Source organism: Microplitis mediator, chromosome 9, assembly GCF_029852145.1.
Source record: "Microplitis mediator isolate UGA2020A chromosome 9, iyMicMedi2.1, whole genome shotgun sequence".
Taxonomy (NCBI): Eukaryota; Metazoa; Arthropoda; class Insecta; order Hymenoptera; family Braconidae; genus Microplitis; species Microplitis mediator.
In genome coordinates, this window is record NC_079977.1 from 4,967,165 (window position 1) to 4,993,229 (window position 26,065).

Genomic DNA, 26,065 nt, shown 5'->3' on the forward strand with positions numbered 1-26,065 from the left:
TTTTTCGTCAAATGTCCGTCAACTTCGGGACTTTCTGATTTTGACGACAATTTGTGTAAATTTTTTAAATATTTGAAAAATTAATTATTAAAAATTAGAGAAAAATTAAAATTCGTACGTTAAAATAAAATGGCGGCAAAATGTGATTGAAGAATATTTAAAATATTGAAAAAAAATACGCAAGTGTTTGAACAAACCTTGGCGGGGAAATAATATGCAGAAGGGTGTCCTAATACACTTGGAGATTTAATTTAAATTGATCCAAGTGTATTGCAGCTAAAAAACGTCACTTGACTGCTATTTCCCACCAGACGATGTCAGATGATTTTGCTCAGGAACTTGGAAGTCATCAGCATCAGCCTCAGCAACACTTTACACTAGCACTGAACACTCAACACTTAACGACACCACAGACACTTTGCATAATATACATTTTACAAACACTTCACATTTTAATTAAACAATGACTGTGAGCAATAAATATTATGGATAATTCCGCGGATTAACTGCAATACTGTGTTTCAGTTTAAACGTAATGATCTGGACTACTACTGCCATTTTCGATTATATTGACTGTCGCTATCGAACCGTCAGCTGATACAAAGCAATCGATTTTGCGATTCATCGACCGCCCCTTTAGCAAAAATTCGAACGTCGAATGCAATGGCGCAGTAGCGTCAACTTGGCGCGAAATTTCAAAATTGAAATTTAATAAATTTATTAAAATTTATTTGTGGGTGGATTCAGAAATGCTCTAGCTCTAGCTCTAGCCAACCATTGCCATATAACGAGAGCCAAATTCACCCACAATCACCGAATATTTGTAACAAAATTTTAAAAAATACGAGTGTGGACGTAGCAGACAGACAAATTTAAAATTATAAATAAATAGAGCAAATAATTAAATAGAGAAAAAAAATAATATTTATGAAAAATGCACTTTTTACAAGCGCGTTTTTTAAAATTTTATTTTATTAATCATTTATTCTATTCATTAATAATTTAAAATTTCTCTGTCTGTTATATTCACTCATTTAAAAATCTAATTTTAAATTCAAAATTTTCCCCGCCATTTATTGCCGCTACCCACAATCGGCAAGACAGCTCCCAATTACCAGCTGATTACACAGAACTACAATTACCGACCAAGTATCTAATGTTTGCTGCTATCTCGTTTCATTTTATCTATTTTACTCTCATTCCGACTCAATATTTATCTTTTCTTTCTCATTCTCATACAAACCATCTACTATCTAATCCGCCATAATTGTTTGGTTGTTTTCAAGGCGATTACTCATTACACCTAATCCATTATTCAATAATAATGTTATAAAATATATATCTATATATATAAAATAAATATAAATCGACTAGTAATCGTCTAGTAGATGATCAAGTGACGACTGACATCTAAGCTCTAGTTTTTAACCTGTCACAGGTTTTTAGTAAATTTCAAGTGTTGATTTTTTTCTATTAACAAAAAATCATAATAATTTTTTATATTATAAATGATATATTTAATTATCATTAAAATTAATTAATTTATTATTTATGTCATTCAAATTAATCCGGGAATTGTGGTAAGTTTTTCTTTTGTTTTTTAGTTTTAATTTTCAGTCTTTTGTGTTTTCAATCCGTTACTGTTGTGATTAATGGAATAATATGTACACATATATATGTATATGTACATATATGTGAATGGTCAGGTTGAGGGTCTTTCTCTTTCTTCGCGAAAGTCAAGATCGCGTATTTATTTTACGGTCAATGATCAAATAACTGGTTCCCATTAGCGCGTCCTTTCACCGCGGGAACTTTTATTATTTTTAAATAAATATGAAAAATTATAAATTATATTTTTACATCTTAATATATTGTCATTAGTTTACTCATATATATGATGATATATTAATTTATTATTAGAATGAATCAGTTCAGGTTTTTGGGACAGAAATTTAAAAAATTTGATTTTCGCGGGAATTTGAAATTTCATATTTTTTAGGTAAATAAAAATATTATGGTAACTGTAGATTGAAATAATAATTCTATGAGTTTAAATTATATATAAAAATGTTGATAAATTAATTTTATGTCATAAATAATTAAAATATAAATTTGATTATGTTTCAAAAATAAAAATTTGATTATAAATTTATTTTGACTTGGGAGAAAATTAAATTTATTGATTAATTTTTAATTATTAAATTAAAGTCTAGTAAATAATAATTTGAATAATGTAAAGTTATATATTTTAATAATATAATAAACTAGAATATATAAGAGCGTATCGCGATCTCGGACTTTGAACTTTGTGTCATCCACTTTTTTCTTTTTTTTTTTTTTTATAATCATATTGATATTACTGGTCAGTAATGTCAATAAATAATATTATTATTATTAATACAAATAATAATAATAAATAAAAAAAAAGACAAAAGATTCATTTGAAACAATGAATAAATTTTAAAAATTTTAATGGATTTTGAAGTGAGGGATAAAAAAAATTTAAGTTTTAATTTTTTGTAGTTTGAAAAAAAATTTTTAAATTATCCTACGATCTTTAAAGTCCTTCAGCATAATGTTATAATAATAATAATAATAACAATAATAATAATAATAATAATAATAATAATAATAATAATAATAATAATAATAATGATAACTTAACATCATCCTATCTATCTGATCAAATTAATCTTATAAATAGCAAGCATAGCTACTATACAAGCAACAATAAAATGATTGAAATTAAACATACATGAACAAAAACAGCTAAAAAGTCTATTATATATAGAGGGTTTATGTGGTATAATGGTCTACCAATCAAAATTAGAGAAGAGACAATTAAGTCATATTAAGTATAACTTTAATTTAAAATGAATACTGATTATTACTCTAATTAAATTAAGTCCTATGAAGTTGTTAATAATGTAGCAAATGCTAATTAAAAAAAAAGTTTAATTCTTCTATTAAAAAACTCATTACATTACATACATTACATGATAATAATTATAATAACAATAATAATAATAATAATAATAATAATAATAATAATAATAATAATAACAATAATAATAATAATAATAATAATAATAATAATAATAATAATAATAATAATAATAATAACTACTAGTAATAGTAATTGTAATAGCAAAAATAACAGTAATAATAATAATAATAATAATAATAATAATAATAACTACTAGTAATAGTAATTGTAATAGCGAAAATAACAGTAATAATAATAATAATAATATATTTATTTAGTATCAGTATTTTTTTTACACAGTTTATATAAAATATAAAATCAAGTATTGATTCCAAGATTAAAATTAAAGTTCACAACTTTATATTTGAATTGTTTATCCGAGAAACCCCATGAGTCATGTTTTTTACGAAATAAGGTTTTTTGCATTTTTTGGTTCTTTGGATGTCCTTCCATAGAAATCAAACAAAATATGCATCGAATCAGCGATTAAAAAAAAATTAACGGGGTGACAGCAATTTCATTTAATTGAGAAACCCCATAAGTCAATGAATCAAATAAACATATGCAGTTTTAGTTGTACAGAAATCATTTTTTTTTTTTTATTTAAAATTCGCGCTTTTTTGGGAAATTAATTTCAAATGTTGTTTTGTTGTTGACTGTTATATGACTTATTAGAATGTTTAAATTAATTATAACTTTTTGTAATTTCTGAGTTTCAGAGTCCAAATACATATTTAATACTTCATTTTATCAGTGAAATAAATGATTTGAGTGGAAACATTTAAAAAAACAATGATTTTATAACTTTTTTTTCCATTTCGTTGAGAAACCCCATAATTCAATCAACTTTAAATAATTTTTTTTAGTAGTTTCAGTTAAAAAATTAAATTTTTCTTGTTGGAATCTTTTCCAGAGACGCTAACATTATAGTATTCAATTATTTATTTATTATTTTAATGTCAAGTTTTTCCAAAAAAATGTTTTTTGTCTTTCCTGAAAAATTTTGTTTTTGTGACTTATGGGGCTCTCAAATAAACGATTCATTTATTTCATAGTTTCAATAAATTTTTTTATTATTATTATAATAATAATTAAATCGGTTCATGTCCATCTTAAATTATTAGCAATTCATAGGAAATTCATTGGGAACAAATTTGTTATAAAATGATTACTTTATTATTTTCGTACGACCTTATAATGATAACTAATAGTAACAATAATAATAATGACTAATAATAATAATAATAATAATAATAATAAGAGTTGTAGAAAAAAAAAGATTTATTTTGACATTGCAAAAGGCTGGAATATTTTATTTTATAGAATTATAGTGCAGATGATAACCTTTGGAATAATATTTTACGGGATGATAAAGACTGAATTAATTCTGACATTTTAATTTAATAATATTTATATTCATCAGCTTGTCAATATGACTCATTAACTGATTTTTATTATTATTTTATTTTTTTTTTTTTATGACAAAAACAAATAATTTTTTATAAAACATAAATTACACTTTGTCATGATATTTTCGTAAAAAATTAATTAGTGAAATTTGAATTTTAAAAATAATGAATTAAATAACTTTTTTTCCCGCGCAATATCATAGAATTTGAAAAAACGTTTTTCTTAATCAAGTAATTGGATAAATTTATCATCACAGAGTAAAATGTTGACAAAAAATTCATTTTATTTTAACAGAAAATTTATTCATAAAAATTAAAAAAAAAAAAAAATAAAATCGAGCGCTAAATTCAAATACTAGACATTTTATTAAAATTCGATTAATAAATCAGACTCCAAAAAAAAGGTTTTCTTGGAATTTGTTCATATATTAAAATATATCATACACATATTTAATCATCAATGATATATTTGTTTAAAATAATTATCAAAAAATATTTAAATATTAATTTTTTTTTTAATTTTTGAAAATTTTTTTGCTTGACATTCAAATGCAAATTGCAGCCAATCTATCAAAGATACAATAAATTTGTATAGACACAATTTTGTAGAGAATTAAATTTCCTATAAATTTTATTTCATACATTTTTGTCATATATTCAGTAGTTTATCCGTAATTTAAATTTGAAGATAAAAATAAAATTCAATTCAAATGACTATAAATAAATTATTTTTCACAAGACAAAATTTCAAATTCAAATTGCAGCCGAACTATCAAAAATACAAAAAATTTGTATAGGAATAATTTTGTAGAGAATTAAATTTCCCATAAAATTGATATGATACATTTTTGTCATATATTTAATAGTTTAGCCGTAATTTAAATTTAAAGATAAAAACAAAATTTAATTGAAATGACTTCAAATCAATTATTTTTCACTAGACAAAATTTCAATTTCAAATTGCAGCCGAACTATCAAAAATAAAAAAAATTTGTACGAGAACAACTTTGTAGAGAATTAAATTTCCTATAAATTTTATCTTCTGCATTTTTGTCATATATTCAATAGTTTAGCCGTAATTTAAATTCAAAGATAAATATAAAATTCAATTCAAATAAATTTTTTTTTTTTTCTAAACAGAATTGTAATTATTCGTAAGTAAAAAAATTTATAATGCAAAAAAAATTAATTTTTACTATTGTAATTATCATTTACTATTCGCAATGCGTTTACTATGACGTGTGATATATAAATGTATGATTAACTTATTTCGTCATATTACTCTGAATGTTATTTAATTTTTTAATTAAAATTGTCAATAATAATAAATTTTAAATAATAAAAAATATTTTATACCAGATATTTAGAAAAAAAAAAATTGTAATCAAATGAGATAATTAAAAATTGAAGGTTTTAATATAAGAAAATATCTTGCGTGGAATATTTAACATGCGATATGTGGATACAGTGAAAATTAAAATGTCACATGCATATTTTAAGTACAGAAGTCAATTACGATATATATGTGTACATAGATATACAATGTAGGCTTTATAGTACATATGTATAATAATAATACGTTGTAATGGATAACTCAAGGTCTAAAAGTAATCTTGTCTATGATGAGTGTCCAGAAGTGTTTGAATTTTAGTTTGAATTTAAAAAAAAAAAAAAAAAATAGTTTTACATACAATTGGATTTTTTCAAACGATCAATCTTCTGGTTTTTTTATGAGTAATCAGTTCATAGAATTTTTATTGACGGTTGTGTAATTTTTTCATTGATATTCGTGGCGTCTAATGATTTTTTTTTATAGAAAATATCTTCAGTTATTTAAAAATGGAACGTGATTTTTTTTTAAAAATGAGTTCTTATTTCTAGTGGCGGTAATTTAAAAAATTTTGGAAATAAAGATAACTTTGAATTACTGTAAAGAAAATTAATTTTTGTAGATTCTGGTGTCTATCAAAGATTTTGAAAATCGTGAGTTTGGAGGCACAGAAATTTTGATTGAGAAATTGACAGTTTTTAAAAATTAATTAATTGTTTTAATGATGATAACTTTTGAAGGATTTATTTTATGGTAATTGACATTGAGACAAAAATTTTAGGGAATTAAATTTCCTTTACGATGACCATTAATGATGTGTACTTATTTTAATTATTTACCAAGATATAGCCGATCAAAGTTAAAATTGCTAATTTAGTTTTTCCTCATACTTTGAATTATTATTTAATTTTCCATTTTTATTTATATCTCATTAATTATTATAAATAAGTACACACCATTTATGGTCATTAGAAAGGTGATTAAATTTCCTACAATTTTGATATCAACAAAAAATTTCCTAGGATCAATAGTTTTAAAGTTACCGTCACTTAAAGCACAGAAAATTTAAATGACAGTAGTTAGCAGACATTTGAAAATTTAAATAAATTTTTTTACCATATAAATAATAAAAAAAAAATATTTTTTAAAAAATGCACACGTAGAAAATTTGATAAACTATACGTGCAATTTTTCCAAATATTTTTTTTGGTAAAAAAACATCCAAATATTGTTAAATGTCTGCTAACTTTATTGTCATACAATTTCACCGTTCAAAAACAAATCTGTCAAAATTACCATGACTACAATTAATTTTACACTAATTACCATAAGGACCAAAATTCAAAAGAATTAAATTCCCCCTCAAAACTCACATCAAACATTCAATTATCTCCATTAGCTATGAGTTTGAATATAGCAGACATCAGACAAATTTTAAATTTTTAATAAATAGAGTAAATAATTAATTTTAAAAATTAAAAAAAAATGCGCATTTAAAAAATTTAAAAACTCATAAGTGCATATGCACTTTTTACACCCGTGTAAAAATTGTTGAAAAAAGGTCAAAAAAGGGTTGACTATTCTAAACTTCAGGACTTGACACAATGACGAACTTTTTTTAAACTATTTTCAAACTTCTAAAAATGCACAGAAAAAAACAATTGACCTAATATTACAAATTAACACTTTTCAGTGCAAAATATGTTCAGAAAAAAACGGATTTGAACTATTTCTGACCATTTTTCGTTTTAGCATATCTTAATAATATTAGGACATTTATTGATTTTTCCCTTGAATTTTCAAAAGTTTAAAAGACGTTCAAAAAAAGTTCAACACTTTTTTAACCTTTTTTTAATAATTTTTTTTACACGGGGTTTTTTGTAAATTTTTTAAATTATTTACTCTATTTATTTATAATTTTAAATTTGTCTGATGTCTGCTACATTCACACTCATCCATTAGCTTCACAAAATCATCTAAACTCCAAACTCACTCTCTTAAAAATCCAAATTACCAAAAAAAAAATAATTACCCAATCCCAGACATCAGCAAAAAATTTTCTAAATGTCAATAATTATAAATAATAAATTCGACTTTGAACAAATTTAATTTTTCTCATTTTATTATTCGCAATTTATATACATTTTATTAAATAATGGTACACAATCCACACACACACACACACTCACATAAACCGCGAGCTGATCATTAAAATATAAATCCGCGAGTCAGATCGATGGTCAACGGTGACGGCCGTCTTGTATCCAACTCTTACTGTTAATATCTCCTGGTATTTCTTTACCTCAAACTCAGCTCTTTATGCTGTCCGACAGCCCGACAGTTAAATCCCTCAGTCTTTAATTCAGTTTTCAGTCCGTCTTCAGACGCGAAGCATTAAACCTCGCAGTAATCGAGCGCTCCGTGCGTTCGCTCTGCTAAGTAAATTAACAAGATTAATTAATTAATTAATTAATGTGTCTCACTCTAGTTTAATTAACAGAATCATCTTCACATATTTGTTTTATCATAAATGTGAATTGTGAATTAAATCATAACATTTTTAAAAAGTTATGATTAAATTGTTAATTATTTTTTTACGTGACGACGGACTTTTTTAAACGAGTGATTTTTAAATAATGTAAGATTTTTTCTATTAATTAATTAATTAAATACTATGGAATTAATTTTTTTTATGGAATGAAATTTAAAAATTTGAATTAACGCGGATTTAATTTGAATTTAAAAAACTGTTATAATTTTTTAGAGTAATTATGTAAAGAGTTCGAAGGTCTTTGATGACTTGGTCGTTTACATAGACGTCAATTTAACGATAAAGAGAAAAAATATATTTTTTTGTTGCAGGTGGTTGAGCTTCTCGATGATTCGAGTACGTCAGTGATCACAAGTCATTTTTTCATTAAAGAAATAAATATTTTTTGAAACCACTGAGGGTTTTTTTTGTTGGATTTGTTGAGAGATTGAATTGGGAAAATGAAGTTAGAGGGCAACAGTTCGAGGGATGATGACGCCAATGGAATTTTAATGCAGCCGAGAAAGGGTTCGGTTGTTAGAGTTCAGATTGTGCCGATTCAGCCGAAAACTATAACGCATTTACCGAAAAGGCCACCAGTTGATCTCGCGTTTACGGATTTAACTTACAAAGTCAGAGAGGGACGCAAAGGAAGTAAGTGGAAATTTTATATATATATTTATAGTAATGATAGAAAAAATTTTGACGAGCATTCGGATGATTGATGGCAGATTTGGCGCGAATCCGCGGCTAATTTAAAGGGCAGTAATCTGATGTAAAAAAAGGCGATTTTTGGGAATTTTTTTACGGAAAACGACTGCATGGAATGTTTTGATGTTTTGAAGATATATTTGTGGATATATAATAAATATATGATAAAATTTTTGAACGAAACTATTTAAAATTCCGCGAGTTAGAAGCAATTTCCCGGGGCTCCAAGAAAAATACTGAAGTTAACTGACCTAATAATTTTGAATTTTGATAAAAATGATAAATTTGAAAAAAAAATTATTTCGAAAAATTGCACCTGTAGTTTTTTAAATTTTCTACATGTGCATTTTTTTAGTTTTTTTTTTTTTGTAAATTAAATTGTTGAAAAAAAAATTCAAAATTTTTAATTGTCTGGTAACTTCATTATTTTATGACGATACTGAAATTAACTGACGTCTAATAAGTTTTGAATTTTGATAAAAATGATAAATTTGAAAAAAAAATTATTTCGAAAAATTGCACCTGTAGTTTTTTAAATTTTCTACATGTGCGTTTTTTTAGTTTTCTTTTTTTTGTAAATTAAATTATTGAAACAAAAATTCAAAATTTTTAATTGTCTGGTGACTTCATTATTTTATGATGATACTGAAATTAATTGACGTCTAATAATTTTTGAATTTTGATAAAAATGATAAATTTGAAAAAAAAATTATTTAGAAAAATTGCACCTGTAGTTTTTTAAATTTTCTACATGTGCGTTTTTTTAGTTTTTTCAAATTGTTTGTCTGCGAGTTATAACTGCAGCAAATTTTGAAAATGAAATTTTGAGAACCGATGAGCGGCTGCTCTTTGGACGGCTGTAACTCAAAAATTATTTGAGATGTGCACTGGAAATTTTAGTATGTTATTTTTGAAGGTATAGACTATCAAAGTATGTAAACAAGAATCGATTTTTTCCAAACCACACGTGATCCCCCTGAAATACTTAAAAATTGATTTTGTTAAATGCGCGGCTAATTTGAATATTTAAATTAGTCTTAGGAAATTGAAGCAGTTTATCAGTCGTTATTTTATTTTAAAATCAATCGGTAAAGAAGTTACGAGTTGTTTCAATAAAAACTTTTAAAAATTTTGTTTTGGTTTTTATTATATTTGTTGAATTATTTAAAAATGACTTGACTGATTGATATAAAAATAAAGTGGGATCTAAGGATCGATTAGTCGCTTGGATCGCTTTGGGAATAATTTAAATCGGTTTGTTAATTATCGAGATATTGTCGACTCGTACAATCGTACAAACTTACACGGGAACTTAAAACCTCTCTAAAGTACTCATAAAATATTCCTCAGGCCTCAGAATAAAAACATCCGTTTAAAAAAAAATTAAACACAATCTACTGATTAAAAAAACTTTCCTTTGTATTTTAATTTTAATTTCCATCCCTCAAAGTTAAAAAAAAAATAAACTCATTGCCCTAAAATATTTAAATAAATATATAAATTATTACAATCCCATACTTAAAAAGGAAAAAAAATCTAAATAATTTATTTTAATTAATAAAAAAAAGTTTTATTTATTTAAAATTAATAAATTTTTTTTTTAATGACCGATAATCTAGTACAGTTAGCTGGCGGTCTTACAATTATCTTCTCATCATAAATATGAATGGATACATGTAATTTATAGTTAGAGACAAAATAATCTTACCTAATCCTTGTGTTACTTCATTCACGAATCGCAATAACAGAACTCTAACTAAACATTCAATAATTTTTTATTATTTTCATTCATCAATAAAAATATATATTTTTTAACAGCTCAATTTTTTTTCACTCGATTAAAAAATTTATTGAGCTAGTCGAGATAAAAAAAATAGTGATGACAAAAATAAGTCACTGACATATTTGATAATCGCAATGATTAAAATTTGATTTAAAAAATAATGAACTCTGATCTCAGTCTTTATCAAAATTGATAAATTCAATTCTCCTATAGTATTCATATATTTTTTTATTAGAATACAATGAAAATATTCATATCTTTTAATAAAAATAATTATTATTAATTTTTTTTTTTTAAACTGACTACTAAATTTCTATCACTCGTTTAAAAAATCTACTGGAACTAAAAATACTTTCTATCGTTAGAAAGTCAGTTTTAAAAAATATCAATACATATATATTGATATAGATAAATATATATAATATGAAAATTCCTTCAAAAACAACAACGAAAAATATTGATAAATTTTTTGTTTAAAAAAAAAAATTCAGGGGCAAAATTATAATCAGCAGCAAATTTTTAAAATTTAAAAACAGTTTTTGCAATTTAAAAAAAATTAATTAATATTTCAACCTTGAAAACTTGAAATTAAAAAAAATAAATCCGATATTTACGTCGACACAATTTTTTTATCTAGATCTAAAACTTGTTGCTCTTTCAAATAAAATACGTAGGTATTGAAACAGAAACAGGTTTTCCGATGACATTGACCACAGTGAAAGTGTTCTATTCTGTTACATTACTAGAGCATACAATAATAATTTTTTAAACAAATTTTATCTTAAAATACTGTTGTGTTATTTTTTAAAAATTGCGCAACTTTTTTTTTTATATAATAATTTTATATATATTTTTTTATTGTATGCGCGTTCATAGATTGACATGTAGAGTGAAGTAGATACGCAAATGACGGAAGTAAATACGCCCTCTTCTTTATATATTTTAAATGCATCGCTAAGTTATGTCACGGATACTTTCTTGTTTTAAAAACATTTACATATGCAAGTTTAATTTGCTAAACACCAGTAGTACTCTTTAAATAATCTTGTTCACTTTAACATAGTTTACGTAGTTAACATATCTCGAGTACCTACACAATTGCGAACAAATATTTAACTACACTTTTTATTTAAATTCATTATTTGAATTTCAATTTTTAGTATTTATGTAGAAAATGATTATAAGAAGAAATTAAATTACAAATAAAAAATATTTAAATTTTTGTATTTGCCGCGGAAATTAAAGAAAACAATTTTACGTTTGCCGCACGAGCCTAAGGCGCGTGCTACCACCAGAAAGTTATTTTTAGTATTTATTTAGAAAATGATTATAAGAAGAAATTAAATTACAAATAAAATATTTAAATATTTGTATTTGCCGCCAAAATTAAAGAAAACAATTTTGCGTTTGCTGCACGAGCCTAAGGTGCGTGCTACCATCAGAAATTTATTTTTAGTATTTTTATTACATGATTGGTTTAAAAAAATATTCTTAGATGGTAGCATAGTAAATAAAATTTTCTGACGGGAAATTTAAAAAAAATTCCCTCCAAATTTTTCAAACACTTTTTTTATTTTTTTTTAAATTCAAATATCAATTAATTTTTGGATTTAATATCAAATTTGAATACATTTTGATATTTTGTTGATGAAATTCAACAATTTCATAAAATTTGCTTCAGAAGCCAAAGGCGAGTGCTGCCAACAAACTGAAACTTTGCGCAATATCGACACTAATTAAGTATTTTTTATTGGAAAAAAAAATTTTCATCTTCTTGAGACCTTCGGCAAATTATTTTTGAAAGTCTAAATAAAAAAAAAAGTATTACTAGTCACGCAGGCGATTTTTGATATACAAGTAATAAGAAGTTTCATAAGCAAATTAAAGAAATGATTTTTAAATTTGCCACACGAGCCTAAGGCGCGTGCTACCATCAGAAAGTTATTTTTAGTATTTTTACTACATGATTGATTTTAAAAAATATTTTTAGATAGCAGCATAGTAAATAAAAATTTTTTGGCGGGAAATTTAAAAAATACATTTCCTCCAAATTTTTCAAATGCTTTTTCATACCAAATATCTATTAATTTTTGTATTTAATATCAAAATTAAATAAACTTTGATATTTTAATTGTAAAATCAACAATTTTATAGAATTTGCTTCAGAAACCAAAGGCCAGTGCTGCCAACAAACTTAAATTTTGCGTAACTTCTACACTAATTAATCAATTTTTCTAGAAAAAAATTATTTTATCATCAGACCTTCGGCAAATTATTTTTAAACGTCTAAATAAAAAAAAATTTATTCCTAGTCACGCACGCAGGCGATTTTTTATATACATTTAATAATACGTTTCATAAGACTTGAGATGATTTGTCTCTGATTTAAAATTTAAAATATATTTTACAAAATATTTAAACAAAAGTGAGTGAGTAAAAAATTAATGACTGGTTAAAAAACAGGTTTATAATTTTTTTAATTTTGTTTGTATAAAATTAAATTAATTGGCAGCTAAAAAATGTCAGACAAACGAAACGAAAAATATTGCAAAATAATTTTATTTTAATTTACTAGCGATTTGACAGATAAGTAAAATAACAAATTAACAATTTAAAAAAAAGAAAAAAAATATCGACTGTTAGTAATCTAGCGTGATAGATTGGACGCACGATTGTTATTGCAACATGACAGACTAATAAATGTTAATAACTGTAATTTTTTATTTTTCTTTTATTATTATTTAATGAGTTAGATTTTTTGTAACAACTTTTGAATATTTAAATGAAATATAAATTTTAAAATAATAAAAATAATTAATAAATTAAAGGTAATTAACTAATTGTGCAAGTACCGTAATATTTTACAATTCCTGACTTTTATGTAGATGAATTAAGTCGTAAAATTGCTGAATGTCGTCATCGCGAAAGATCATTTTTTATGCATCCACTGTGTGGATTTCAAAATTTTATTTTTAAAATAAAAAATAAAAACTAAATTTTATTATTACGACGTACACAACTTCTCTGCCATTGACCCGATGAATATAAATATATATATGTATATATATATGAATTAACGGCCCACTAGAGTAATAAAATTTTTTGCAACTTTTACTTCAATTTGATTGGCAATATTTTTAAAAATATATGAGATAGTATATATTTTATGGGGTTTGTGAAACTGAAATTAAATTTCTTACAATTTTAGTACTTATGGTAATTAGTGTAAAATTAATTGTGTAAAGTTATGGTAATTTTGACGTATTTGTTTTTTGGACAAAGAAAATTTCTGTGCTTTAAGTGGCGGTAACTTTAAAACTATTGATCCTAGGAAGTTTTTTGTTGATATCGAAATTGTAGGAAATCCAATTTCCTTTTTAATGACCATAAATGATGTGTACTTATGTATAATAACTAATGAGATATAAATAAAAATAGAAAATTAAATAAAAATTGAAAGTCTGACGAAAAACTAAATTCGGAATTTTAACTTTGATCGGCTATATCTTGATAAATAATTGAAATAAATATACATTGTTATTGGTCGTTGGAAAGAGAATTTAATTTCCTCGAATTTTGGTCCTTATGGTAATTAGTGTAAAACTAATTGTTCAAAAGTTACAGTAATTTAAACAGATTTATTTATTTGTGACGGTGAAATTTTCTGTGCTTTAAGTGGCGGTAACTTTAAAAATATTGATCCTAGGAAATTTTGTATACATATCAAAATTGTAGGAAATTAAATTTCCTTTCTAATGACCATAAATGATGTGTACTTATTTATAATAATTAATGAGATATAAATATAAATGGAAAATTAAATAATAATTGAAAGTCTGAGAATAAACTAAATTAGGAATTTTAACTTTGATCGGCTATATCTTGATAAATAATTGAAATAAATATACATCATTAGTGGTTGTTGGTTCTCATGGTAATTAGTGTAAAACTAATTGTTTAAAAGTTACAGTAATTTAAACAGATTTATTTATCTGACGGTGAAATTTTCTGTGCTTTAAATGGCAGTAACTTTAAAACTATTGATCCTAGGAAATTTTTTATGCATATCAAAATTGTAGGAAATTCAATTACCTTTCTAATGATCATAAATGATGTGTACTTATGTATAATAATTCATAAGATATAAATAAAAATGGAAAATTGAATAATAATTGAAAGTCTGACGTAAAACTAAATTAGGAATTTTAACTTTGATCAGCTATATCTTGATAAATAATTGAAATAAGTACACATTATTAATGTTCATCGTAAAGGGAATTTAATTACCTCCAATTTTTGTCTCAACAACAATTACCATAAAATCAATTCTTCAAAAGTTATCATCATTAAAACGATTAAATAACTTTTAAAAACTGCATATTCTTCACTCAAAACTTCCGTACCTCCAAACTCTCGATTTTAAAAATTCCTTATCGACACTAACGTCTTCAAAATTAAATTTCCATTACTGTAATCACCTATTACAATTCCTTATCTCAAATAGTCAGCGATAACGCTCATCAAAATTCATTATTGTCCTTCTAATCAACTAAATTATCAATAATAACAACAATTATTTTTTTCTCTTTTTAATATTCATTTAAAAGAAGATTGATCATAAGACCTCGAGTACTCGATAGTAAATGCGGTCAGGGCTCTCATATTTACAATAGTCATTACTATGTAGTTTGGCAATCGCCCGAGGGCTGATTATTTCTATGAATAAATTCACTTTCTTTCCCTATTTCATATTCGCTTATTATTTAATCCCATTACCCCCCCCTCCCCTCCCCCATTCTACTACATGAATATATTGCGTATAAATAAATTAGCGAAAAAAAAGAGCAAGAAATATATCAGAGACTGGCATAAGACCGGAATTACATTCGCGGTTCGCTGAATTGCGATAATCCTTAGCCAGAACTTTCCTACATTCCATTTAAGCTGCAATATATTCATATATTTATGCGTAATATATTAACATGATATCTTCAAATAAATATATATAAATATGTATACATATATTTATATATATATATGTATGGATTTAGACCTTAAACTTAAAATCAATTAAAAAACTTTTTTTTTTTTTTATATTTATATATAAAAATATAAGAGGTGCAAGTGAATGTTTACTAGAATTTATGAATAAATGGAGATACCTTGAAATTTAAAAAAAATTTATTGCAAAATTGCGGTCAGTTTTTTTTTTTTTTTTTTTAGGACTCAAATGTTTCTAGATCCTGAGTCATTGAAAATTTATTTAATATCATGATTCTATTTATAAAATATTGAATGATTTTATATAAATGTCAGTTGAAAAAGTTTTTTTTTTTTTTTGGGTTTTAATGAATTTTTGAATTTTTTTTTTTTTAAGATGAGAAGACAATTCTCAAATCTGTCAGTGGGAGATTAAGATCCGGCGAACTTACGGCAATAATGGGACCGTCTGGCGCTGGAAAATCAACTTTACTTAATATTCTTACTGGATACAAGTGAGTTTTTTTTTTTTTTTTTTATAAATATTTATTCAGAATTTTTTTTTTTGCAAAGAAAAAAAAATTTCCTAAAACGGTCAACTTGTTGATTTTTTAATTTTTCGGGCTTGAAAATTTAAAAAAATTCATAGAATTTGAATTTTTTTAAAATTTAATCTGCAGCCTCATTAACAAAATTTGAAAAATTAATTAATTATTTCCGTAAAGTATCAGGTTAAGTTCTGTAGATAAAAAGTAAATAAAATTGATAAAAGATAAGAATCAATTTTTTTTTTTTATTGATATTAAGAATTTTATTTAAATTCAAAGTCCAAGTAAATTAATGTATTAATTATATATATGCTATATGTATATTAGGGTGCGTCATTACGGAGCAAAATTTTTTTTTAAGTGCATGTGGAAAAAATCAGTTCAACACAAAAACAAAATTTTCGCGCAAGAAAAAAAATTCTATGTCGATTACAGACCTAGCTTATTGGAAAATTCGATTTCCCATTTAAATAACACGGGAAATTTTTTTTTTAACTCGTTAACAAACTAATAGATCGAATAGACTAATACAAATTTTTGTAGGAAATTGAACGCTCTACAAAAGAGGTCTCCTATCATTTTTTGATAAATCCATCCGTTCAAAAGTTATCAGAGCTCGAAGTAAAGTTGGAGATCTTTTTACTTTTCCGGCGAAACTATCAGACTTATCACAAAATGTTATAGGGTCTTTTTTGTTGACAATTTTATTCTCTACAAATTATTATCAGTAAAGTTTTTTCAAATTTCGCATTGTTTTCTAGTTATTTTCATTTCAATGTCGAGCTCTTGAAATCGACCAGAACCACTTTTTTAAGAGCTTGAAATTGAAATGAAAATAAATAGAAAATAATGCGGAATTTGAAAAAACTTTAGTGATAGTAATTTGTAGAGAATAAAATTGTCAACAAAAAAGACCCTATAACATTTTATGATAAGTCTGATAGTTTCGCTGGAAAAGTAAAAAGATCTCCAACTTTACTTCGAGCTCTAATAATTTTTGAATAGATGAATTTATCGAAAAATGATAAGAAATTTTTTTTGTAGAGCGTTCAATTTCCTACAAAATATGTATTAGTCTATTCGATCTATCGATTTGTTAACGAGGTAAAAATACTCCAAGTTAAAAAAAAAATGAGCTAGGTCTGCAATCGACATAGAATTTTTTTTCTTACGCGAAATTTTTTTTTTTTTTGTTGAACTATGATTTTTTTCACATGCATTTAAAAAAGAAAAATGTTGCTCCGAAATGACGCACCCTAATATATATATATATATATATATATATATATTTATTTCTTGTTTAAAAAAAGAAAAAACACGTAATAAAATAAAATAAAATATTATTATTGTTATGGAATTTAAAAACTAACAATTACGTCAATAACGGACGACAAGTCGCGATTTCCGGTTGTATATTAAACGGGAAATGATACGACGATAAAACAATACACTAAAGTTATTGCAATATATATTGTAATAATTATAAAATATATTTATTTGTTTAAATAAATAAAAATTTTAAATTTATGCGACAGTGAAATGGAAATTTTACTTTTTGAAAGTTGAGACCACTTTCAATCGGTAATTTTATGCAGACTATAGAAATTCTTTTTTTTTTTGTTATATATATATTAAGGAATAAGGAAAAGTTTATATTTTAAATATGATAATATAACTATATTATTGCAATAATTACGTTTTCTAATTTAACATTACGTCAGTTTATTACGTTTACAATTACATTAGTAATTATTCTGCAATTATTTGTAAATTATTTCATTTTTAATTTTCTTTTTTTTGTCATCAAATTCCGTAAGATTTTATCAATTAAATTATTAATTTTTTTCTCCTAATTTAAATTTCATGAACCATTAAAAAATTCTTTATTAATCAATTAATTGATTATTGATCTAATTTATTCATTTTTTTATCAAATTGCAGTAAAAAATTTACTAACAAAGTAGTTTATTACTAATAATTAATAATTGATAGTCTACTTAATCATAATTATTAATTATCTCAATTTTGAATAATAAAATTTCTCATTAATTTATCACTGATTAATACTTGATTAAGTAATTTTTTTTAAATTAATTTGCAACAAGTGATTAAAATGAAATAATTTTGACGGTAATTTCATAATTCAAAATTTTAAATTTCCCGCGAAATTAATTTTTTCGCAGGTTTCATTTAAATTTAAAAATTATCTCATTAAGAAAATAAATCAGATCTTAAGACAAAACATTAGATCAATTTATAGATCAAATTTTTTAGATCAATAGATCTATCAAGATCTTAGATCTTAAATATTTTAAAAATTTTCTTTTATTAGCCGCCGAAATATTTTAAAAAATTTGAATTTTTAATTCTTACTGAGATAAAAAAATTTAAAACTAAGATCTGATAAATTTTCACTCAAAATTAATTTTTTTTTTTGCTAATGGATCTACAGTAAGTTCCAGATCTTTTTAGATCGAAAACTTTCATTGAAATTTTTGTTCCGAGACCCCGGAATTTTTTCAAAAATTTCATACGTCACAATTTTCGAATTTCCCCTTCTCTAGCTGTGATCTCCATAGATCATAGATCTAAATACCAAAAAAAAAATTTATCATCTAGATCTAGATCATAATTTTTTTCCCGCCAATTATTAATTTTTAAATTCGCCCATTTTTTCTTTTTATTTAAAAATTTATTTGCAATAAAAAATTTGAATTTTAATTTACAAAATAAAAAAAAAATGATAAATAATAAAAAAATGTAATTAGTATTCAACAACAAGGGCTTCCTAGTTTAATTTATTGCACGTAGATCTATAGGTCAACTCCACGGTGTCAAGGCAATATATATATTTATCGAATGTCATGGCTTTTTCCTTCTATATATACGTATACTACATATGAATATTACGTTGGATAAATTCAAGGATAAAATTAAACTAAAACCAACAAAAAAAATTAAAAAGCCCGCGAAAGTTTAAACAACCGGTTTTTCGTTTAAAAATAATTATTTACAATTTCTTGTAACAACAACAAATAAGAAAAGTTAAAATTTTCAAGAGCAAAGGTCACTTTTTAAGTCATTGACTTTACCTTCGGTTATTTTAATCGTTTATTGAAACCGGTTTTTTGACTTTAGAATGTCAGGTTAATTTTTATTTTCCACTGGACCTTGATAAGAAAAAAAAATATATGTTTTTATAAAAGTTATTTATTTATTTACGTTTATGGTTTCTTTTTATAGATCTTCAGGAACGGAAGGCAGTATAACGATGAATGGAAATGAAAGAAATTTGAGCACATTTAGAAAATTATCAGCTTATATTATGCAAGATAATCAATTACATGGAAATCTTACCGTTGAAGAAGCTATGAAAGTCGCGGCTAGTTTAAAATTGAGCAGTAAAATTGACAAAGCAGAGAAGGAAGAACTTGTACGTAAATTTTTATTTTTATTTTAAAAATATCATTTAGAAAAATCGGGAGTGAATTCGGAGTTATTACCGATTTTATTTAAATCCGGACTCACTTCGTCACTTGAAGGTACGGAGTTTAAAAAAAAATCACTCCGAATACGCATTCACTGCGAACCGGAGTGTAAACATTAAAATAAACTCTTCTGCGGAGTAAATTTTACTCCAAGGAAATTAAAAAAAAAAACACCCGCTTTGTATTTACTCCGAATTTAATCCGCGTTCACTCCCCATATTTTTTACAATTTTGTTTTATTATTTTTCCGGTCAAAAATTCATTTTACGTGAAAATGTAATCAGACATTTTTTTTAGGAAATTTAATTCTCTACAAAGAAGGTCCTCAGAAATTTTTCATAATTTTGATTATTTCACTCAGAATTTAATTTTTAAAAAATTTAGAATTAAAAAAAAAATTTCTTGAGAAAATTCACGGGAAATAAAAATTCAAATAATTCAATTTTGCACTGTAAAAAGAGCGGTGTGAAAATGAAGTTACACCGGTGTAGAAGGTGTAATTCAGCGGTGTTGAAATACCGGTGTAAAAGCGGAGTAAACTGCGTCCGCTCAGAGTATTAACTTTGGGAAACTTATAAAACGCAAAAAATATTTTGACACACACACACACGCACCCAAACACGCGCACATGCACATACACATCTTCAAACTCAAACTCACGAGCGCACACACGCACACGCACTCAAACACTCGAGGGCACACACAAATCCGGACTTACTCCGTCACTTGGAGGTACGGAGTTTTGTTTTATTATTTTTACGGGTCAAAAATTCGTTTTACGTGAAAATCCAATCAGACATTTTTTTTAGGAAATTTAATTTTCTACAAAAAAGGTTCTTACAAATTTTTCATAATTTTGATTAGTTCACTCAGAATTTAATTTTTAAAAAGTTTAGAATCAAAAACAAATTTCTTCAGAAAATTCGCGGGAAATTTTAATTCAAATAATTCAATTCTACACTGTAAAAAAAGCGGTGTTAAAAATGGACTCATTTTAACTCCGCGCGGTGTTAAAATCGCACACACACGCTCAAACTCACAAGTGCACACACGCACGCACACAAATCCGGACTCACTTCGTCACTTGGAGGTACGGAGTTTTGTTTTATTATTTTTACAGGTCAAAAATTCGTTTTCCGTGAAATTTAATTCTCTACAAAAGGTAAGGAAATTTAATTCTCTACAAAAAAGGTCCTTACAAATTTTTCATAATTTTGATTAGTTCCCTCAGAATTTAATTTTTAAAAAATTTATAATAAAAAAAAATCCTCAAGAAAATTCGCGGGAAATAAAAATTCAAAAATTCAATTCTATCGTTCTAATAAAAATTAAAATAATTATCATGATCGTAAATTAATTTTCATTAATTACTTGATTAATTAATTAATAAATCCTGTTGAAAAAATTACAGATCCAAGAGATCCTTGAAACACTCGGATTGGCAGAGCATCGTCGCACAATGACCTCGAACTTGAGTGGAGGACAGAAAAAACGTTTATCCATCGCATTGGAACTGGTTAACAACCCTCCAATAATGTTCTTCGACGAGCCCACGAGGTAATCAACTTTACCCGTCAAATTAAATTCTTTCATTCGTCTCAAGGACCAAAAATTTTTATTCAATTCCCAACTACTCATTTAAATATCCATCATTTAAATGTCTATCCTTAAATCAAATTCAAATATTTTCATTTTTATCTCTCATATATATATACATATATATATATACAAATTTTAAAATAAACTCTTGAGGTCATGAGTCACGATTATTGTTTGTAACAAAGAAAATATACATAAAAAAATTTTAATTTAATTTAAAAGTAAAAGTATATTTACTATTGTACAGCTTAAGAACTTTGAGAGAAAGCGATGATTCATTTGTGCTGATTCTCTACTATCTTATCTTCGCTTTCACATATAAATTTATTTTTATTTAAATATATACTACAGTAATTTTTTTTTTTAATAAAAAAACTTTAGCTAAAAATTTTAAGTTACGAATTTAAAAAAAAATAAGTGGGGATTTTTTTAGTTATTTGTTTAAATTTGTACTGAAAAAAAAGTGATTTGTTTTGTAGTGGCTTGGATTCATCATCATGCTTCCAATGTATCTCGTTATTAAAAACACTTGCTCGAGGTGGAAGGACAATAATATGCACGATACATCAGCCAAGTGCGAGATTATTTGAAATGTTCGATGCTCTGTACACTTTAGCTGAAGGCCAGTGTGTATATCAAGGTTCAACATCACAATTGGTACCGTTCTTACGTTATCAGGGACTTAATTGTCCGAGTTATCACAATCCGGCTTCATTTAGTAAGTCGACAGTTTATTTATTTACTGTATTTTTTTTTTAATTCTCTGAGATCTGATAACAAATTTTTTCTTAAATAAGGGAATTAATTACTGGGTAAAATGGTAAAAAAAATTCTAGATTTTCAAATTGGATGAAAGCAAAAAAATTTTAAGGGGTTACATTAAAAAATTCAAATTTTTTTTTAGTTAGAGTCCAAAATTTGAAATAAATTTTTAGAAAATTATTCAATTTTTAATTGAAATATTTTTGAACTTTGAATGCAAAAAAAATTTAGTTTTTTAGTTGACTAAAAAATAAATTAAAAGATTTTTAAGGTTTACTTTTAAAAATACAATTTTTTTTTTAAATTGTAGCCCAAAATTTTAATTTAAAAAAAAAATTTTGTATTTTCTACTTAAAATATTTTCAAATTTTAAAGGCAAAAAAAATAGAATTTTTTATAAAAAATCGACTATCGTCGACTACAAAATTTAATGCAAAAATTTAAGGGGTTACTTTTAAAAATTCATTTTTTTTTTTTAAGTTACAGTTCGAAACTTGAATTACATTTTAAAAATGTAATTTAATTTTTAGTTAAAATATTTTTAAATTTAAACGCAAAAAAATTCAATTTTTTAGTCAACTAAGAAATATATCTAAAAAATTTTTTAAGGATTTACTTTTAAAAATACAATTTTTTTTTAAATATTTCCAAAATTTAAATGCAAAAAAGATTTAATTTTTTGTAAAAAATCGACTACAAAATTTAATACAAAAATTTAAGGGTTTACTTTAAAAAATTCCACTTTTTTTTAAATTATAGCCCAAAATTTTATTTGAATTCAAAAAAAAAATTTAATTTCTACTCAAAATATTTTCAAATTTTAAATGCAGAAAAAATTTAATTTCTCATAAAAAATCGACTTTAGTCGACTACAAAATTTAGTACAAAAATTTGAGGGTTTACTTTCCAAAATACAATTTTTTTTAAAATTACAGCCCAAAATTTTATCTGAATTTAAAAAACCGTTTTATTTACTTAAAAAATTACTCTGTCTAAATAAAAGTCAAAGCCCAAATTAAAGTCTAATTCCATTTAAAATTTAAAAGAATAAAAAAATCTAAAAAAACCATGAGCTGGATTTGAACCGACGACCTTCTGTTCGCGCTTAAGCCTAACCCCCAAAGAAATTTATCTTATAATTAATAATTAAATTGCAGTAATCGAAGTAGCCTGCGGCGAATATGGAGACAATATATCGACAATGGTGAACGCCATAAAAAATGGAAAGCATGACATCCGCGACGGCTACCCCTTCCCGGACTCAAAGTCCGACAACCTGAACAACGCGCTCCAGGGCGTGAACGGCCTAACGAAGGACGAAAAATCATCAGGTCTCCTCGAGGTGACGATTCCCATTACCGACAAAAACGACGCCAGCAACATAAAAGAAAAATACCCCGACAGCAAGACCGAGGGCCTCAACCTGAAAGACAACCATAGCAATGGCGGCGTGATACCGACGTACGCGACCAACGATATTTCGAAGCACGACTTGGTGATAACAGTCGACGAAAAGAAGGACAATATCGACGTAAACACTTCGTTGTTAGACGAAACGATGGTTCTCACTCCCAAGAGATATCCGACCTCAGAGCTGACCCAGTTCTGGATCGTCTTGAAACGGACGTTGCTTTTCAGCCGTCGGGACTGGACGCTCATGTACCTCCGTCTTTTCGCTCACATTCTTGTGGGGTTACTTATCGGCGCACTTTACTACGACATCGGTAATGACGGTGGTAAAGTGCTGAGTAATTTAGGATTCTTATTCTTCAATATGTTGTTTCTCATGTACACATCAATGACTATTACGATATTGTCATTTCCGCTGGAGATGCCGGTTCTGATGAAAGAAAATTTCAACCGATGGTACTCATTAAAGTCATATTATTTAGCCATCACTATATCGGATCTTCCATTCCAGGTAATTTTCATTATTTTAATTATTTTCATTATTTATTTAATTAACCCTCGGCAGTCATTGAACTCCGGAATACCTCAGGAAATTTAAACTGCGAGTATCTCGATAACTATTGAGTTTTTTTAAAAACTATAAGATATCTTTTTTGTAGAGAATTTAAAGCGCTACAAAAAAGATCTCTTATGATTTTTTTAAAAACTTGATATTTAAGGAGATATTTGCGAAAAACCAATCAGACTTTTTAAAAGATAACAAAATATGGCCGCTGCGAGATTTTTATTTAAATGTTTTTTCAGACAATTTTCTGTATGATGTATCTGTGCATCGTTTACTTCATGACGAGTCAGCCGTTGGACGCAATGAGATTCAGTATGTTCGTGGGCGCCTGTTTGCTAATTTCATATGTCGCGCAGTCGGTGGGTCTGGTCGTTGGAGCCGCAATGAATGTACAAAATGGCGTCTTCCTGGCCCCTGTGATGTCGGTACCATTTTTGCTGTTCTCTGGGTTCTTTGTCAGCTTCGATGCGATACCCGTGTACTTGAGGTGGATCACGTACTTGAGTTACATCAGATATGGGTTCGAAGGCACTGCCTTGGCCACTTATGGATTCGCCCGTTCTAAGCTCAAGTGTTTCCAGGTTAGGATTTTTTTATTTTTAATACTTTTGTGTATCAAATATTCATTTTATGGTAAAATGTAATAAGACCTTTTTTGTAGGAATTTTAATTCTCTACAAAAAAGTTTTTTATCAATTTTTCTCTATTTCTACTCATTTTTCCAAAATTTGACTTCGAAGTAAACGTGAGAAAATTGAATCCAAAAATTTATCCAATAAAAAAATTATTATTTAAAATTATAATCACGGCTTAAATATCGACTTGACACAAAAATTCAAAAATACCTTTTTTGTAGGAAATTTAATTCTCTACAAAAAAGTTCCTTATCACTTTTTCCTTATCTCTATTATTTTACTCACAAATCAACTTTCAAAAAACCCTTCAAGTCTGGCAATTCAAATTTTGGCGCTTCGCGATCGAGGTGCGCAAAAAATAACAAAATATCAATTTTATTTTCAATTTCAGCCCTACTGTCACTTCAAGGAACCGACGACGACGCTCGAGGAACTCGACATGCTCGATGCCGACTTCACACTCGATATTCTCGCATTAATTTTAATTTTCCTGGTGCTAAGAATCGCGGCCTACTTATTTTTAAGATGGAAACTAAAAGCCGCTCGATAAAAAAATTAATTATAAAATCGTACAATAATTTTTCTGATTAAATAGTTAATTTTTATTGACTGTTTTTTTTTCTTTAATCAAAAATATTTACAAAAATATTTTTGCGAGTATCGAAGTTCTTCAACGTGTAATTGTATTTACTATTATAATTATTTATTAAATGATTTATTTTCCATTAATATTTAAGTTATTTTCTCATTGCATTTTTTCTTTTTAATTTAAAATTTTTTTGAAAAATTTTTTGTTAAATTCGATTAATAATTCGCTGACGGCTGTGAGAATTTAATTATTTAAATAATTAAATTAAAGTGAAATTATTTTCCAAAAAATTTTGGTCATAAAGAAGTAGAATAAAAAAAAAAAATTAATAATTAAGAAAAAATGCATGAGTTAAAAATATAAGATGATAAAAAATATACGAGCTTATCTTGCCAGATAATCGTAATCGTAATTATTATAATTGTTATTAATTAATATACTAATAATAAATAAACCAAATACTGTCGCGCGCAATTTAAATTTTAATAATTTTTTTTAAATAAACGGGAAATAGTATCGGTGCCTTATAAAAATTATAAATTGATTTTTTTAATTAATTTAAAAAAAAAAAAAGAAATTAATTGTTATGTATAATTATTATTTTATAATTAATATATTTTTTCCGTAGTTTATTTAGAAATAATTAATAAGATAATTAATATGTCGGATCGACGTTAATGGTCATTGTATTTTATATAAAAAAAATGTTTGTTATAAAATAAATAATTTTTTTTCGTAAT

At 25.5% G+C, this 26,065-nt stretch overlaps 1 protein-coding gene across 2 annotated transcripts; it reads left to right on the plus strand.

Annotated features, from left to right (window-relative positions):
• Positions 1–1,319: 1,319 nt before the first annotated feature.
• Positions 1,320–25,320, plus strand: LOC130674326 (ATP-binding cassette sub-family G member 4). 2 transcript variants are annotated; one of them, XM_057479625.1, is made up of 9 exons: positions 1,320–1,580; positions 8,588–8,909; positions 16,127–16,244; positions 19,521–19,710; positions 21,177–21,322; positions 21,844–22,082; positions 23,284–24,047; positions 24,341–24,682; positions 25,128–25,320. In XM_057479625.1, the coding sequence occupies exons 2-9, from the start codon at positions 8,717–8,719 to the stop codon at positions 25,284–25,286; spliced, it is 2,151 nt and encodes a 716-aa protein (XP_057335608.1). In that variant the 5' UTR covers positions 1,320–1,580; positions 8,588–8,716; the 3' UTR covers positions 25,287–25,320. The 2 variants fall into 2 exon arrangements, with proteins under 2 accessions (XP_057335608.1, XP_057335607.1); XM_057479624.1 differs by lacking the exon at positions 1,320–1,580 and adding an exon at positions 8,087–8,363.
• Positions 25,321–26,065: the final 745 nt, after the last annotated feature.